The following is a 16,538-nucleotide window of genomic DNA, read 5'->3' on the forward strand; positions in this document are numbered from 1 at the left end:
AAAAGAAATACTGAAATAATAACCTAAGATAGGCTGTTTTGCTCAGGAAGCCACAGGAACAGACTGAAACACAGCTAAACTGGCAGAAAGGTTAGTGAAGAAGAACTCACGCACCTATGGTATACCCTCGCTTGAGCTCTCCACGACGCGGACTACGAGTCTTTTGGATGAAAGCGGTATTGATTCCCTTTTCTTCACTTATGGCTGTTCTGGCCACATTCTGTATGAGGGGTGATGCCAGCAGGTCTTTGACGAGAGAACCAGCATAACCCTCGTTAGGGATGTCCACTGACTGGGACTTTTTCTTCAACCTAGAACAAAGGAAGGGAAAAAATAAAGACAATAAATCTTTTTATTCAAATTTTATGAATACATTTTAAAAGAAATCAAATCTGATTGATTGACTGATCACAAACACTACCATTGAAAACTTTAGCTAGGATGCATCACATTGATCAAAAGTGACAGTAAAGAGACAGTAAAAAATGCAGTAAAGGACGAAGCCTACCACAACTGGCTACAGACAGCATAAGTGATGCAGACAGACAGGCAGCCCTGTCCAAATGAACTGACCTAGATCCAGAACTCACTCATTCACCCCAGCAATGAGCTCAAGACACACAACTCCAGGACAACAGAAAGCAAAATACTGCGAAGACCATTTCATAGGTCTTTTTAGGAATTAACAAATCATGCCTAGTGTCTCCTGCTTATGTCTATAGCTCAGCACACTCAGACATCGATATTGAAAGCATCATGGTAATGTCAGTATAGACACTGACAAACTAAAGCAGGTCGCTAAAGGATATTGCTGTTGTCACTGGTAAATGGGGGTTTCATTATCATGGTTAGATCAGGCTTCATTCTCACGTCTAGATCACCTGATTTATTGTCACATAGGGAGTCATTAAGACGCCATAAATCTGGGCTGAACTTATCAGCTAATGGACTCACTCTCATTTACAACAGGCAATTGTCACGGTAGATGTGAAACTGCTCACCAGAAGCCTTCTACATGTCAACAGCATGCTTTGTGTAAGAGTTTATCAACAACACCATCTGCAGAACTGCTTACTATAACTGGCTATGGTTGGAGAACTTCCAAAACTAACAAAAGAAACCTTACCTTACTTAAAAAAAAACTAAAAAAAAATTATTGGCTTTAAACTAAAAGGATACTTTCAGGATTTCCACCATTGGATTTCCATGACTTTTTTAGAATAAAATTAGATTTTTCACCATTTTATGTCAATTGCATCCACTAAAAACTTGTGAGGTGAAGTCACAATTTTTTACATTTCCTAAAATTTCCCAGCTAATGCATGATCATAAGAATGCTGTTACTTGTGAAATTAATGCAATTTTCTTTATTATTATTATTATTATTATTATTATTATTATTATTTTAGTTCACTATTTATCACAAAACAAGAAGTAAACGCAATCATGCACAATGAAAGAACTGGTGTAAAAACTCAGAAATTGCTAGTAAATTAACTATGATCTATGTTTAGGGTCTCATTCATGAAACAAATCTGAGCAAAATCCTTGAAAAACACTTATTGTATGTAAACTGTTGCACTGTTGCTTTTGACACTAGGTTAATAAGAACATCTCTAAATAAATCATAAAACACATATTAAGCTCATTGAATAAAACAGTGTAGGTTGTAAGTGATAAAAGTTTGAGTGTTTGGTTCACTGGACAATTCCTCCTCAAGTATTTGAAACTGCTTCAACAACGAAACGAGTCAAAGAAGAAAAGAAAAAAGAAACAAAAGAAAAGAAAAAAGAACGCTGTTAAGAGACAAAAAGATGAATGCATTAAAACTAGCAGTTATCATTCATAATACTTCTGCATCAGCATGGAACGTTTAGCAAGGGGAAAGAGAGTATTAACTGAGATTATGACATATTTTAAGCTGCTCAAACTCCTGCTGACAAAAACTCCTTAAATATTACATAACAGCAGCAGGTGGTAGATCGATGCCCTGTGGGCACTGATCTTATTAGGAAGTAAAATATTAACTAACCTTTATCTGAGCATTACTGTTCTGATTTATATATTACCTAAATGTCTTGTTATATTTTCAGCCAAATGCAAGTCGAAGTTGAGAGCCTATCAAGGCATTTCAAGATTTTTCAATTTTTCAATTTTCCCCATTCAAAAAAATTTAAGAGACTTACATGCAAACATATAAAAGCAAGGTCTCTGTATTGAATTGGTTATGTTGCTATGCAACATGTCAACAAAAATGGTTAAACCCAGCAGTGAGCTTGTTATTGCATGTGTCTGATCATAATATGAACAATATTAAATATTCACATTCTGTCCCTTTGTCGAACAGATTTTCTGACATCAAAGTCTGGAACTGGGTCATTGTTGAATATGTTGTACAAAAACAAACACTAACAAGAAAAAAGCAGAGGTGGAAATCCACAAATAAAGTCTAAAATAGCAGAAGAAATAAAGATTTCTGGAACAAACTGTTTATGCAGCAAATTAATTTGCATGACTTGACTGGACTTGGCTTTTTTTAGATATACTTTATCATGACTTAGCTTTAGCCATCAATTTAGCAATTTAGCAATTAAACGGGGCTGTAACACTGCTGTAGTAAACCAGTATTTGTTTCTTAAAGTGGTTACAGATTACACTTATGCTTTTGACAGCATCACACTGCAGGGGAAAAACATAACTAACTGCCAAAAATAAAATAAAATAAAATACTTCAAGAACTTCAAGAGGGGGAAAGAAATTCAGTGAGGATAATTTTTATAGTTCCTACATCTTTTCCTACATCTCATCTGAGATTGAAACTGGATTTTAATTTTTAATAGCATAAAATAAAAAATGAAATGCTATTTGACAACCAAAACAAATGTAAAAATACTAATTAAAAGGATTTCTATTTTAGTTTTATTTCTGGTTTGGCCCACAATTTGTATCAGTCACTCGTAATAAAATCTCATCCTAATGCTAAAACAATTATCTGATTATTCAATCATATTTACATACCAGAAAGCAGAGCTCAAAATATGCACAATTTAACAAGGCAACCAGAACGACATTCGGGATTTTCTATTAAAAGCCAGCAGAGACACTGTTAGACAGAAACCAATCAATTTTGCTGAGAGGTTGTTCTGTTCAACTGGTCAAACAGAATTCAGATTACTATAAATTTGCCTTTCAGTTAAAATAAATTATTTATTATTCAATGAGTGGTATTTCTCTGGAGATTTGGATGCAATATTAAATCATTTCATATGCTGCAATCAAATACATATTCTTTGCATAAGTTTCTCAGCAATGCCAAGCTAATTTCAATATGACTATAAACTGCAGTTTCATCTGATGCCCCCCCCCCCATCCCTCTCAAAACATCATCCAAGGTCTCCAATCTTATTACGCAAGCACTTGAGTTTCTAGTACAGGCTGCATAATCCACTCTAAGAAAAGTACTCTGTGTTCCTTCATGCTCTCATAAACACTCTTGTTATTGCAAAGTTTCCTGCCTTTCTGCAAAAGACAGACAAGTCAAACTAAATTAAGGTGGGAGATAGTTTAACTCTACAGATGATCTTAAAGGACGAATCAGTACAGAAATAAAAAGATTTGTTAACAATTAAGGAAGGCCTAAAGGCAAGTTCTCAGTTACAGTAATTTTTCATAGTTACACTGGTATGTAAGTTACCAATACAGGCATTTCAATGCAATATTTTCTTCTTCCACTTTCTTCTACTGATCTTTTGCTCAAGGAAAGCATGTCTTCCTCTTTCAGGAGATCTTTTAAACTTTTTCTAGGAAGTGCAGTGAGTGAGTTAAAGCGCATTTACAGAACAGTCACTCTGAATTAGCAGAGTGCTCATTGTTTGTGCGGTTTAAGCTCTGTGGTTAGGGGCCTCTGCACAGCCACAAACTGCATGCATGGGTGATTATGTTTATAGGATATGCACTATATAGGGCTATACATCAAAAACATGCTCTATACTATTGCCTTTAAAAAAAAAATGTGTCCTCTTGCATAATTCAGATGGGACTGCATGTTTCATTTATCCCACAAGAAGTGCTTTTCACCTTAAAACACTATCTGTGGAGAACGCATAGCATCACACACTTCTGGTAAAAGTCTTTTCTATAAAACTTACTGTTCAAGCCTCTACAGAGCCTTTTATGCTCATTAATAATGTACGATAATATCCAAAATACAATAAAAAAAAAATATTGTGAAATATTTTTTTCAAATTAAATATAATTTTAAAAAGTAATTTATTCTTGTGACGGTGAAGCTGAATTTTTAGTAGCCATTACTCCAGACTTCAGTGCCTTATGATCCCTTCAGAAACATTTCTTTGAATGATGGTGTATCTAATTCTGTACTTCTGTTTTTTTTAACTGTACTTTTTTACCTTAGTATTAAGAGAGAGATACTGACGAGGAAACAACCAGTGTTTTTAGTATCACTGGGATACTATGAATGAATGAATATGAATTTGTCTTCATGTATTTTCTGTTTCCATTTTAAATGAGTTTTATTAATTTTGTTGTGCATTTTTGTCATTTTTATTAGTTCTTATTTTAAATATATATGTCCAAAACACATGTGCTCTTTAATATTAAATTATTAAATTAAATAATCAATCTTCAGCATGTTTTCTGTTTCACAGTTGCTTTTCCCCCTGAACTAAACACCTGTAACCAAATACAGTAGTAACAGATGGTTTTGTTCTGTTCTAAAGCAGTGTTTCAGGATGTTTGGAGGTCCTTTGAGGTTTTGTGTTATTTTTACCTGCAGCAGTACTGCATGACAGTATGTCTTCAGTAAATCAGGTAAAGCTGAAACATCTCTCAGCTTTATTTAGATTAGTGATTAGTTAACCCTGCTGCCACTGCGATCCTGGTTCACCTTAAAGCTGTTAACCAATACCTTTCTTTTCTAGCCTCACGTGTAGTTACTCCGTTAGCCGGGACAAATCCAGAGATGAACCATTTGAAGAATTCTCCCATTAGGAGAACCATTCAAAATGAACATTTCTATTTTTATCTCCATCTCATGTCTATTCTCATCAAATCACCATTTTGAGTCTTTAATATAATCAACTGGAAGCTATAAAAGTGAACTAGATTTTTTTTCTCCAAGCAATTCATCACAGTTTTTTGCAGAGATAACAGATACTGCTGCAGGTAAAAATAACTCTAAACCTCAAAAGACCTTCCAAACATCCTGAAACACTGCTGAAAAAGGCATAAATGCATTCTGACTGGCACAAAGGAAGAAATATCTAACATTATATAAAGAGAAAACAGGCTATTTAACAATCCCATTAGAGCAGGTCTGGAAGCCTTGAGAAGAATATTTCATCCTCAGAATACTGGAATGGAAAGTACATATGCAGGAATCCAGATTACGGCATCCATCAAGTGGGGTGACAGCTGTGTGGTGGGGTGGGGTGTGGAGGAAGAGGTTTGTAAGAGTGATTAAAGAGGATTATGTAATCCTCTTGAGATTTTTACGCTTGAACCTCCTAATGATGCATTACAGGGCTAAAGCAAAAATTCAAGTGCCTTACTTGTGCTTCAACAATACCTCATGATCAGCCTGCATTTATTTAAATCCAAATAGATTATCATCATAAAATACACTTTAAGAAAACTCACCAAACTGCTCTGCCTCGCACTCCATCTCTTAACACAGCACAATCTACTTTCAAGTGTGCTTTCATCTACAATTCTTAAACTTAAAATCACGCAGTCACATTGATTTATGTTCAGTCAATAATTTTATGATGAAAATGTTTTGAATGGAGGTTAAACAAATATTTATATTGTTATTTTTGGTCCATACATCAAAGAGAAAGACTGTAAAACAAATAAATGTGTGCAAACAAGTTTAACAAAATTATCTTTATTTTTGTATGTCATTTCAACCACATTAGACTGTGTCCACCAGAGCATTTTTAGCCAGCTGAAAACGCCCAGCCATGGGCTCTTGAGAGTGCTTTAAATGTGCAGTGTTTAGCAAGACCCACCAAGAATTAATTAAATGTCCCAATATTTTTCATATTAATGACATCATCTGGTACAGAAGACCAGCAATATTTGGCTCTCCATTGTTGTTCAGTAATTGTATAAGTAGAATGTGAAAGTTGGTGATATTTGTCCTTCCTTTACTGTGTAAAAAGTGGCATTGATGAGCACTGCTCATTAAGAGACCAGAAAAAAATAGCAAGCTCTCTGGCAAGTCACATGGCTAGCTAGCATATTTAAATAAGTGGCGCTCCCATTGAAAATAAGTAAAAAAAAATGCTAGCAGAAGGGGGAAAAAATTTTGGGGGACACACTGCATTATTCCTCTTTGGCATTTGTATTCAAAATAACCTGCAAATGCATGATGCTTCTTTTTACCCAATAATCAGAAAGCTAGTTTTCTCAAGAAAACAAATGGTTGGCAAGTTGTTGCTATGCAACTGTTAATGTGTTCTGGACATTTTTAGAATGTTGCTATGTAGTTGCTAGGGTGCTTACCAGTATTTTGGCATCTAGTTCTGGTACCTTATTCATCCAAATCAATTGGCTCTTTGCCCATTTTAGGCAAAACTCATAAATCCAATTGCATCAAAGTAATAGTACACTTCGCAATATACATTATGTGAGGTTTCATTCATGCACATAGTCACACACTAATGTGGTACTTAGGTTTAAGGCTCGTTCACACAAAGAATGATTACTATACAGACAACTATTACATTGACTTTTAATCACTGAGCAGACCCTTTTCTCTAAATCGACTCTAAATCGACGAATGAGAACAATAGAAGAGATCATACAATCAAGAGGGCAACAGTATACAAGTGATAGTCTCAGTTAGTCTAGCACAGTACACATAGCAAGGTTTTTCTTTTTTTCTACAATAGCTATTAGTTCTATTACAATAAATATTTGCACAATAATTTTCTGTTTATTTAAAGGGGGGGGGGTGAAATGCTCGTTTTCACTCAATATCCTGTTAATCTTGAGTACCTATAGAGTAGTACAGCATCCTTCATAACTCCAAAAAGTCTTTAGTTTTATTATATTCATAAGAGAAAGATAGTCTGAACCGATTTTTCCCGGAAAAACACGACCGGCTGGAGGCGTGACGTGTGGGCGGAGCTAAAGAATCACGAGCGCCAGTAGGCTTTTACGTTGAGAGCGTCTGGAAGCTGTGACACCATGAGGACAAAACCAACCAAAACAAACCACGGCTAACAGTCAGATTCAGCGTATATTTATGATCCAGAATCAGATCCAGAGGCTGAAATTTAACAAGAGCAGCATCAGCAATGACATCTCTATGTGGTATGTACTGAAACTTTATATATTTGCTTAGTGGTTTTGGAAAATGACTAAGTTCCACTTTGTCGTCTTTTTTTTTTTAAGCTGTACATGTGGAAAGTGCAGTTTGATGACAACATCGCATGTTGTTTACTTGATGTGCTTACACGCCAATAGCTAAGTTAATAACACAGAGATATTTTAAGCAGTTTTATTCACCGCATGCGGTTCCAACACACGATCGTGACCCTTTTTCATTGTGACTGCATTATCCTTAAGAAATAAACGATGTGCAAATCCGGCGTCAAACTGGGCCTTGTTTGTAAAAAAAATTTTTTGGTAATCTGTGCAGGGTTGTCTTGCCCTGGCAACCAAAAACACACTCCTTTTGTGACATTTCGCGACGCTCTCACTCTGATCAGCGAATGTCTGTTGTGCTCTCAGTGCTCTGCTATACGGGAGCGCGCGCTCTTCCGGCAGAAGTGCCCTAAGGACCCATATAAGAAAACGTCACACAGAGCCATACTCGAAAAAAACTTTCCGAAACTTGTGACTAACCGGAAGGAGTATTTTTGGAACAGAAGTACTCCTTCAAACGTACAACTTAATTTTTGAAACTTTGTCCATGTTTAGCATGGAAATCCAACTCTTTAACAGTGTAAAAAACTCAGTATGCATGAAATAGCATTTCACCCACTTTAAATGCTTAGGACTTTAGTGTTTTGAAGATATATTTAGCCCTGTACATACATATACATAATAGTCATGTATGCTTGTTCCAAAAACCAGCACTGATAACAGAGATAAACAAAAATATGCATGTAAAAACACTGTAAACCACTGACCTCTTTGTGCTGAACATTCTGGGTCCTTGTTATCCTGTGTTGGATATATGACACAATGACAGCGATAGGCCAGCTCTATGGAGTGGACCTGTAGGTGGAGAGTAAGGTTACAGGGTTAGGTTCAATCACCATCTTATGGTATCAGTTTTAAAAAAAAATCCAAGAAAAAATAACCTCATCTCTGTAAGGAGTGTGACCTGTATGGCTGAGAAAATTACAGCTGACCATCAACAGACTTGAGCAAAATCTGAGGCAGCTCTGTACTTTCAACAGACAAGGTTTGTTTTCTGCCCACTATAATTACCAACCAGATGGTGTTTACCAAGGAATTAGCTTATAGATTTCTTGTCTACAATCTAAGGTTACGTTATTTAACCAAAGTGCAGAAGAAGACATGTAAATTAATATTCACTCTTATAAAAACCGTTCCAAAAGGGGGGTTTTGCAGAAATGCCATAGAAGAACCATTTTTGGTTCGCCAATAAACCTTTACATGAACGGTTCTTAAAAGAACCATATTTGTCTTGTAAATAACATTTTACATTGTAAAAAACATTTTCCACTATAAATAAACTTTTGTGCAGTGGAAAGTTTCCATGGATGTTAAACGTTCTTATTAAAACCATTGATACACAACCTTTATTTTGAGAGTGTTGTCCACTTTGGCTGATAACACTAGAGCTAACTTTGTCCTAACTCAATTATATTTTCAATAAGAAACCAAGAATCAGCTTTAATAGACCTGCCCTGAAGGGTATTAAAATGCTAATTTCTATAAATCCTGTTTTTAATCTCTCTCTCTCTCTCTCTCTCTCTCTCTCCATTTAAATGCATAACAATGAATATATTAATATTCTTAAAATATTTGCAGGCAGCTGCTATAGCACAGGTCTAATTTCAAGACCAGCAAAGACGGGCACTAGCTAGGGTCACAAAACTAATTGTGATTGTCAAAATCTTTGTTAGCTAATGAGATCAGTGGTGAGATAAGACATATGTCAACCAGGCAGAGTGTATCAATAATGTACGAATACAACCTGTGTAAGACGTAGACTGGTAAACCCTCTGCTTTTCTATTAGCCTAAACGTCAACCTTCCTCAACTACAAAGCATAGGTAAAAATCATTGATATATCCAAGATTTTAATACATCAACCTGAAAGAGAAGCGTTCAATATCTGGGATGGGATTAGATTGGGAGAGCATGAAAGCAGCGGCCTGTACACAATGAACAGCAGGATAAGAATGGCTTCTGGTCTTTATATTGATAAAATAAAATAAAATGGGTATTGGGGACATTAACTGAGGATAATAATGGTTAACTTTATGAATGGAGATGGATTTTCCTTAATTAGTGATGACCTTCTGGCCATTTGGTTTCATTACAGTAAGACGCTGCACCGAAATGACAACGGTAATCGTTGCGCCTGGGATAAAAACAGAACCAGTGCACTGTAATCAAATTGTCCATAACCATGACTAAACACTTAGGATCTCAGGCTAATGCATATAAAATGAATTCACTGTATTACCCTGTATGCCTGAAGTCCATTATGGTTTGATTTCTGTCGAGATGGTTTATAGGGGAGTCAAATTTTTGGAAAATGTATGAACTTTGTGACACTGAAAAATCATTATTGAACTGAACTGTATCAGCATTGGACCTAAATGTGATTTGACAATGTATACAAAAAGTACACACCTTTGCATTGGACTAATCTCTAGTCACTAATGAGCATCATTAATAAGAATCTGGTCCATATAGCACACAACTTCAGGGACATACCAAAGTGCGGCACGCTAGATTGGAGGGGACGTGGCCTCTTGGAGAAAATAACAAACAGGCATTACTTAAAGAGTTGAAACCAATCACTCCATTAATGGCAATCATTATTTTTCTTCTTATCCACAGTACTGTTTAGACAAAGGTGGATTAAAAACAAAGCTCTCTCTTTGGTCATTTAAGACCGTATGCTGGGTTTCTTCTAGGAGAGTAGAAGTACTCAATACTTATTATAGAAACATAAGCAAACTCACAGCATATGGATTATTTGCTAGCAGACCAAGTCTTTTTGCTGCACCAATATAATATAGGGAAGAGTGGGATAAACTGTGCCACTTTAACTTCTCTAGGTATGAAGAAATGATATTGAGGTAAACTAACATGCTAACTGAAATGAATCACATTTCATATGCAGTCTTATTTTGCCACACAAATTCATATCAAATTCAATATCACTTGTGACAATAATTGATGATAACATTTCTAGCAACCACATTAACTTAACCTCTGACACAACAATAAATACTTAGTGTAATCATTTAAATATTAAAGAATTTACATGGTTTTGTTTTGACAGACTAATAATTCACCAACATGTATGAAAAATATTTGAATATATCTGAATACTTAAGAGGTGACAAAATGAATGTAGAAATGTTATTTTGACATGTTAAAAATGTTTTTAATCATAAAAATGCTTTATAACTTTCCTAATGTGCATGTATCAAATCACACGCAGGTGTATATGATGGCCACTTTCTAAATACAAATGGTGAAAATAAAACAATAATGAGTTTGCTAGATTAAATGGACAAAACTCTTACTTTTCTGATTATATAGGTTATGTTTTTAATTTTATTTTAATTCTATGGATAATTCTATGGAATATTTCCACAAATTTCCAGTCTAAATTGACAACTGATTTCAGCACTGGACAGCGACAATGATCCACAACACACAGACATTTACCAAGACTACAATTATATCCATCCACAAATCACATGATTTTCTTTCTCAGTCTTTTACAGATGCTTTTAACAGATGTTTAGATAATCTAAACCATCTGGTCTACATTAAAATCTACTATGGCATCCTAAGAGACAAACATGAGTCACTAAAAGCTCTTGTTGGAATACATGATGGCATTATTGAAGTGCAGCAGCCATGACCATGGAAGCACAATAAGCATCTTTATGTAATAAGGCGTATTTACAGCAAAACATGCACCCAGAACTCATCCACAGCTCTGTGCAAACTGCTCTTCGGTCATTTCAGTGGATCTTTAAAGCGTGTGTCTGAGCCAGGCAAACAGGCCGTCATCCCTTTGGTAATTTATAGACAGCAGCTATCCATAGATATAATTCACTGGGTTTTTCCATGGCAGCTTTCCATGAGTGTCCACCTGGATGTGAAAGCCCTGCTACTCTGAGATCAATCAGTGAGAACATACCAACAGTGATACAGCATCCACAAACTGCTGCTTAATTAAATAATATAATTCTGAGCCACTTTAACTAAAACAGAAAGCATTGTGATGATGTCAGACGATAAAACTAGTACTTTGAGATATATATATATATATATATATATATATATATATATATATAGATATATATATATATATATATATATATATATACACACACCATGGTATTAAGATGATAAAATGGCTTTATATACATTCCATGCAAGATTCAAGGTCATATTGTGTTTAGAACTGCAGAAAGAAAAAGCTTGCATGTTTTCTTCTTATTAAAAAATGACAGTTTTTTGGTTTGTTTGTTTTGTTTTAACACAGTGATCTTTATCTGGAAACTGAATAATCAGTGTTAATATCACATCGAGTCTTCCACAAAGACACAAACAATCAATAAATAAATAACGGATGTGAACTACGTTACTTTCTGGGTTCCTTATTAACTCGACAATAAATACTCGCATAATAAACAAAACATTAATATAAAACGACATAGTAAAATAAAAAACTTAGTCACTATTGTCACAATTTTCCTCAGAATGTCCTTCCAAAAGTCCGTTATCTTTTTAGACGGTTTGAGCTGTCATTAGAAAAAAGTCAAGTTCAAGTTAAATTTCCTTTTATGGGAATCCGGTTGTTTAAAATCCAGACACAACAGCTTATTCGTATACTAAATAACAAAACAGTCGTTTGAAATTAATTCGCGCTTACCTTAAGACAGTTAACGCGTCAGCATATCCAGGTAACTTAATGTTAAATTCATGTAGCGTTTATGACTATCATACACTCTATCCCAGCATTAGCGTTCTGAGCGCGCTATTAATCACCCGGAACATACCATCACGACCTGAGAAATAGGGGTGTGGGTGCAACCAAAAAGAGACCTGGCATGAGCACAGGGATGTGAAGGCTAAATACGTCACGGATATTTTCCAAGAATCGACAGACAATATGGAAACATTACATATACATGATATTCAAGAATAAATTAACAGAAAAGGCCAGGAATTATTTCAAAAGGTCCCAGATTTTCAAGCATATGTGCAACAACAACAACAACAACAATTATTATTATTATTTACATTTTATTTCATTTGATTTCAATTTGATTCTGACCAAATCATTTTTAACAAAACTACATAGAATTCAGACTGTTATTATGAAAAGCGACTCAAGTTCAATAACCAGGCTATTGTTTATTTACTGTTTTCAGCAGCAGAAGGCTGCAAATATCCTAACTATTTAAACTACTTCTGCATGGTTGTGTCCTTTAATCCTGTAAATATTGTTTTTTCCTCTGTTTTTATTATGGTGGCGGTGTCATGAGCATTTCTTGGTGTTAACGAATGCTACTTAAGCTGTTTGACCTCAATATAGACACACTTTCTAACAGATTACTGAATGCTTCTGCCGTTTTTTATATTTCTATAAGTGACTCTTCCAGTAATAGTTTTATGACCCGATTATTGCATGTTATACTGTTCTAATATATTATTTCTTATGATTAAGCTGTTTTTGAGTTATGCATTAGTTAAGCATATGTTATATGTATATTGTATATATATTAGCCTACAAATTAATATCATGACTATTTCTATTATTTTCATTATAGTATCACTCTTTAAGCAAAAAAAAAAAACCTCTCTCTAACATTATTAGCACTGTTGCATGTCAATCATGATTTGTCAGTGGTAAAGTTAGTCCATAATATGATCAAACATTACTGTTTCGAATGTCAGAAATTGTCTCTCTGCCATTTGAGTTTTTCTTAAAAGGTTATTGTTCTTATGGTGGACAAGATCTTAGCTCTAAAGCAGTGTTATTTTAGTGTCATTGTGGTACTATTTTTAATTCGTTTTTATATATCCTTTTGAATTTTAGTTCAAGTTTAAGTAATCGTGTTGTGTTTTTGTCATTTAAAAAAAAAGTATACATATATTTTAGTTAACTATAGTAACCCTTCATTGAAGATGCATTATGTTGCATTGTTTTCCATTAAAATTTGATTTAAAAAATGTACTCACCCTCAGGCCATCCAAGATTGTTGAATGAGATTGAGAATGAGATTGTTCCTACATCAAAACAGATTTTGGGAAATTTAGCATTACATCTCTTCTCACCAATGGATCCACTGCAGTGAATGGGTGCCATCAGAATGAGAGTCCAAACAGCTGATAAAAAACATCACAATAATCTACAAGTAATCCACACCACTCCAGTCCATCAATTAACATATTGTATGTTTGTGAGACACAAATCTTCAAAACTTCACACTTTTCCAGTAAAAAGTCCTTTTGTCCTCTCACATCAAAATCCACAAACCTATTTGTTTAGAACTGTTTTGGACTGTTTGATCTGTGCATACTTCTCTCCTGATTCAGACAAGATGCCTTTTCCAATGGAGAAAGTAATATTATGGATAGAGGACTTTTATTTTCGCCAGAAAGAAAAAGATTGAAGTTAAAAATCTCTTAATGATGAATCTGTTTCTTATAAACACACAGCTTTTTGCTTCATAAGACGTTCATTGATGGACTAGAGCGGTGTGGATCACTTGTTGGATCATTGTGATGGTTTTTGTGGACTCTTGATCTGACGGCACCCATTCACCGCAGAGGATCCATTGGTGAGCAAGTGATGTAATGCTGAATTTTCCAAATCTTGGATGATCTGAGGGTGCATATATTTTCAACAAATTTTGATGTTTGGGTGAACTATCCCTCCTTTTAAGTGATGTGTGTATTCCCTTAGTTCCTGGCACAAACATAACCATGAATGTTTGTATTTAATTAAGGCAAGAAGAGACATTGATGAGGAGCTGTTAAATGAGTACAGCTTCAGTGTGGATCAGTTGATGGAGCTGGCCGGTCTGAGCTGTGCCACAGCTGTGTCAAAGGTACATCTGATACTCCATTACCATGCAGAAAGAACCAAATACAGCTATATGGTGCATTATACACATTAAAATCAGTTGTTTGCTCCATAGGGCTATCCTCTGCAATCACTGCTCAAGAGTCCACCTAGGGTTCTGGTGATCTGTGGACCAGGAAACAATGGTGAAGATGGGTCGGTTTGTGCTAGACATCTCAAACTGTTTGTGAGTTCATTTTATAGCTGAAAATAACCTTGCTGCACATATTTAAAATCTCTCCTTCATTAAACCTAATATTTTATGAAGGTTCATTGACTTTATTTATATTGCATGTGAATCTCCCAGGGATATGAACCTTTTGTATTGTACCCAAAGCACCCTTACAAACTGCTGTTCCAGAAACCTACCATCCAGTGTGAGAAGATGGATATATCCTTCCTGACAGAGATGCCTGAGGTACAACACAAACCCCAGAAATCAATACCACATCTTTTACACTGTAGGGGGGCCAGATATTGTATCCCTCATAACGAAGGTTTCTTCTTTTCATTAATATATGATTAAATAATGTGCAAAATGCCCTCCGTGTACTAGCTGTTCATAGTTGCACACCCATCTGACAGCTTAATATTATGTATTTTTTATATTTATATTTATATTTTTGTATATGTACACCATGGTTCAACAGTTTGGGGTCAATAGAAGTTTTATTTTTTTTAAGAAATCAACTTTCTTATCCAACATGGATGCGTTAAATTGCTCAAGTGTGACTTTAAAGATTTACCCACAGAAATATGAAGCACCACAACTGTTTTCAACGTTGATAATAATAAGAAATGTTTCTTGAGCACCAAATCAGCATATTATAATGATTTCTGAAGGATCTTGTGACACTGAAGATTGGAGAAATGATGCTGAACACTTAGGCTTTGCATCACAGGAATAAGTTACATTTTAAAATATATTAAAATAGAAAACATTTATTTGAAATTGTTATATTTCACAATATTGTTTTTGACTTTCAGAAACATTAAAGTGCCCCTATTATGGGTAATGAAAGGTTCATATTTTAGTTTTGGGTGTCACAAACAACAGGTTGACATGCATGTAAGGTCAAAAAAACATTATCATTGTATTATAATATGCATTTATTTTTACCTTACTTGCTCAATGACTCCAAAACGATTCACTCATCGGTTCATTTTTCCAAACCCCTCATTTGCATGACCCTAATCTGCAGTGATTGGTCCAATTGGTCTTGTGAGTGTGTTGTTGTGTTTACAGCATTACCAGAGAAACCGCTGATTCTGCTCCTCATGCTGTCTTTAGGTTGATGTGATTGATGAAGAGTATAATTTGGTTGTGGACGCCATCTTTGGATTCAGCTTTAAGGGTTCACTGCGAGAGCCATTTGGCGACATCCTCTCCCAACTAAAGAAAATCACTGTGCCCATTGCTAGCATTGACATACCTTAAGAACACACACACATCACAATGTGCAAGAAAGAATCTCTTATTGAATTGCAATATAAGCATTCAGTAGAAAATAATGTTTTAGGAGTTATGCATTAGCATTTATGAGCCAAGAGCATTTTTGTATTGTTTAAAATGCATGGTAACAGTAAGTCAACTAGTTTATCTTGTGACAAAGTATGTGTCATTTCTTCCACTCTTTAGGTTGGGATGTGGAGAACGGCTGTCCTGATGGGATTCAGCCTGACATGCTCATCTCCCTCACAGCCCCTGAGAAAGCAGCCAATCACTTCACAGGACGCTACCACTTCCTGGGAGGACGATTCGTTGCTCCTGCACTTGAGAAGTTCCAGCTGAATCTGCCTCTATACCCAGACACTGACTGTGTGTATCAGCTGAACTGAGCATTAGGCCCTTTATGACTTTTTTGCGTCACTAATCAACAAAACAAAAAAACACCATGTGTTATAAATGATTTACTACTCTGAATACTTCTTCCACTTTCATGTAATGAGCAGATATAGAATTGTATCAGCATCATCAGCATCAGTTACAAATTCAGAAACTCCTTATTGCAAAGCATTGTTACAAATGTTTCAAAGGAATCACTCTAATTAGTTAGGTATAAATTTATATTAAAAAAAAAATTTGTAACAATATTAAACTATATTTAAATTTATATTAAAAATGGTAATTAAAATAAATAAATAAAATATATATTTTATTAAAGTTTTTGATGGTTATGGATTTAATGATTAAGCCTGAATAATTACTG

General features: G+C 34.9%; 2 protein-coding genes across 3 annotated transcripts in view; one reads left to right on the forward strand and one right to left on the reverse strand.

The window, feature by feature from the left end:
- The window catches only part of LOC113062192 (oxidation resistance protein 1-like), a 41,620-nt gene extending 29,417 nt beyond the window's left edge, over positions 1 to 12,203 (reverse strand). For both annotated transcript variants that reach the window (XM_026231843.1, XM_026231842.1), the window contains exons 1-3: positions 12,130 to 12,203; positions 8,160 to 8,247; positions 115 to 311 (exon numbers count right to left, since the gene is read on the reverse strand). In XM_026231843.1, coding sequence (XP_026087628.1) covers positions 115 to 311; positions 8,160 to 8,176 — 214 coding nt within the window. In that variant the 5' untranslated portion in view covers positions 8,177 to 8,247; positions 12,130 to 12,203. The remainder of the gene's footprint in view (positions 1 to 114; positions 312 to 8,159; positions 8,248 to 12,129) is intronic.
- Positions 8,215 to 16,167, forward strand: LOC113061933 (NAD(P)H-hydrate epimerase-like). Its single transcript, XM_026231446.1, has 7 exons — positions 8,215 to 8,249; positions 11,157 to 11,268; positions 14,213 to 14,314; positions 14,405 to 14,515; positions 14,636 to 14,746; positions 15,620 to 15,761; positions 15,962 to 16,167. Exons 1-7 carry the CDS (start codon positions 8,215 to 8,217, stop codon positions 16,165 to 16,167), a joined length of 819 nt encoding a protein of 272 aa, XP_026087231.1.
- The last annotated feature ends 371 nt before the right edge of the window (positions 16,168 to 16,538 follow it).

This window comes from Carassius auratus, chromosome 44 (assembly GCF_003368295.1).
Source record: "Carassius auratus strain Wakin chromosome 44, ASM336829v1, whole genome shotgun sequence".
Classification (NCBI taxonomy): domain Eukaryota; kingdom Metazoa; phylum Chordata; class Actinopteri; order Cypriniformes; family Cyprinidae; genus Carassius; species Carassius auratus.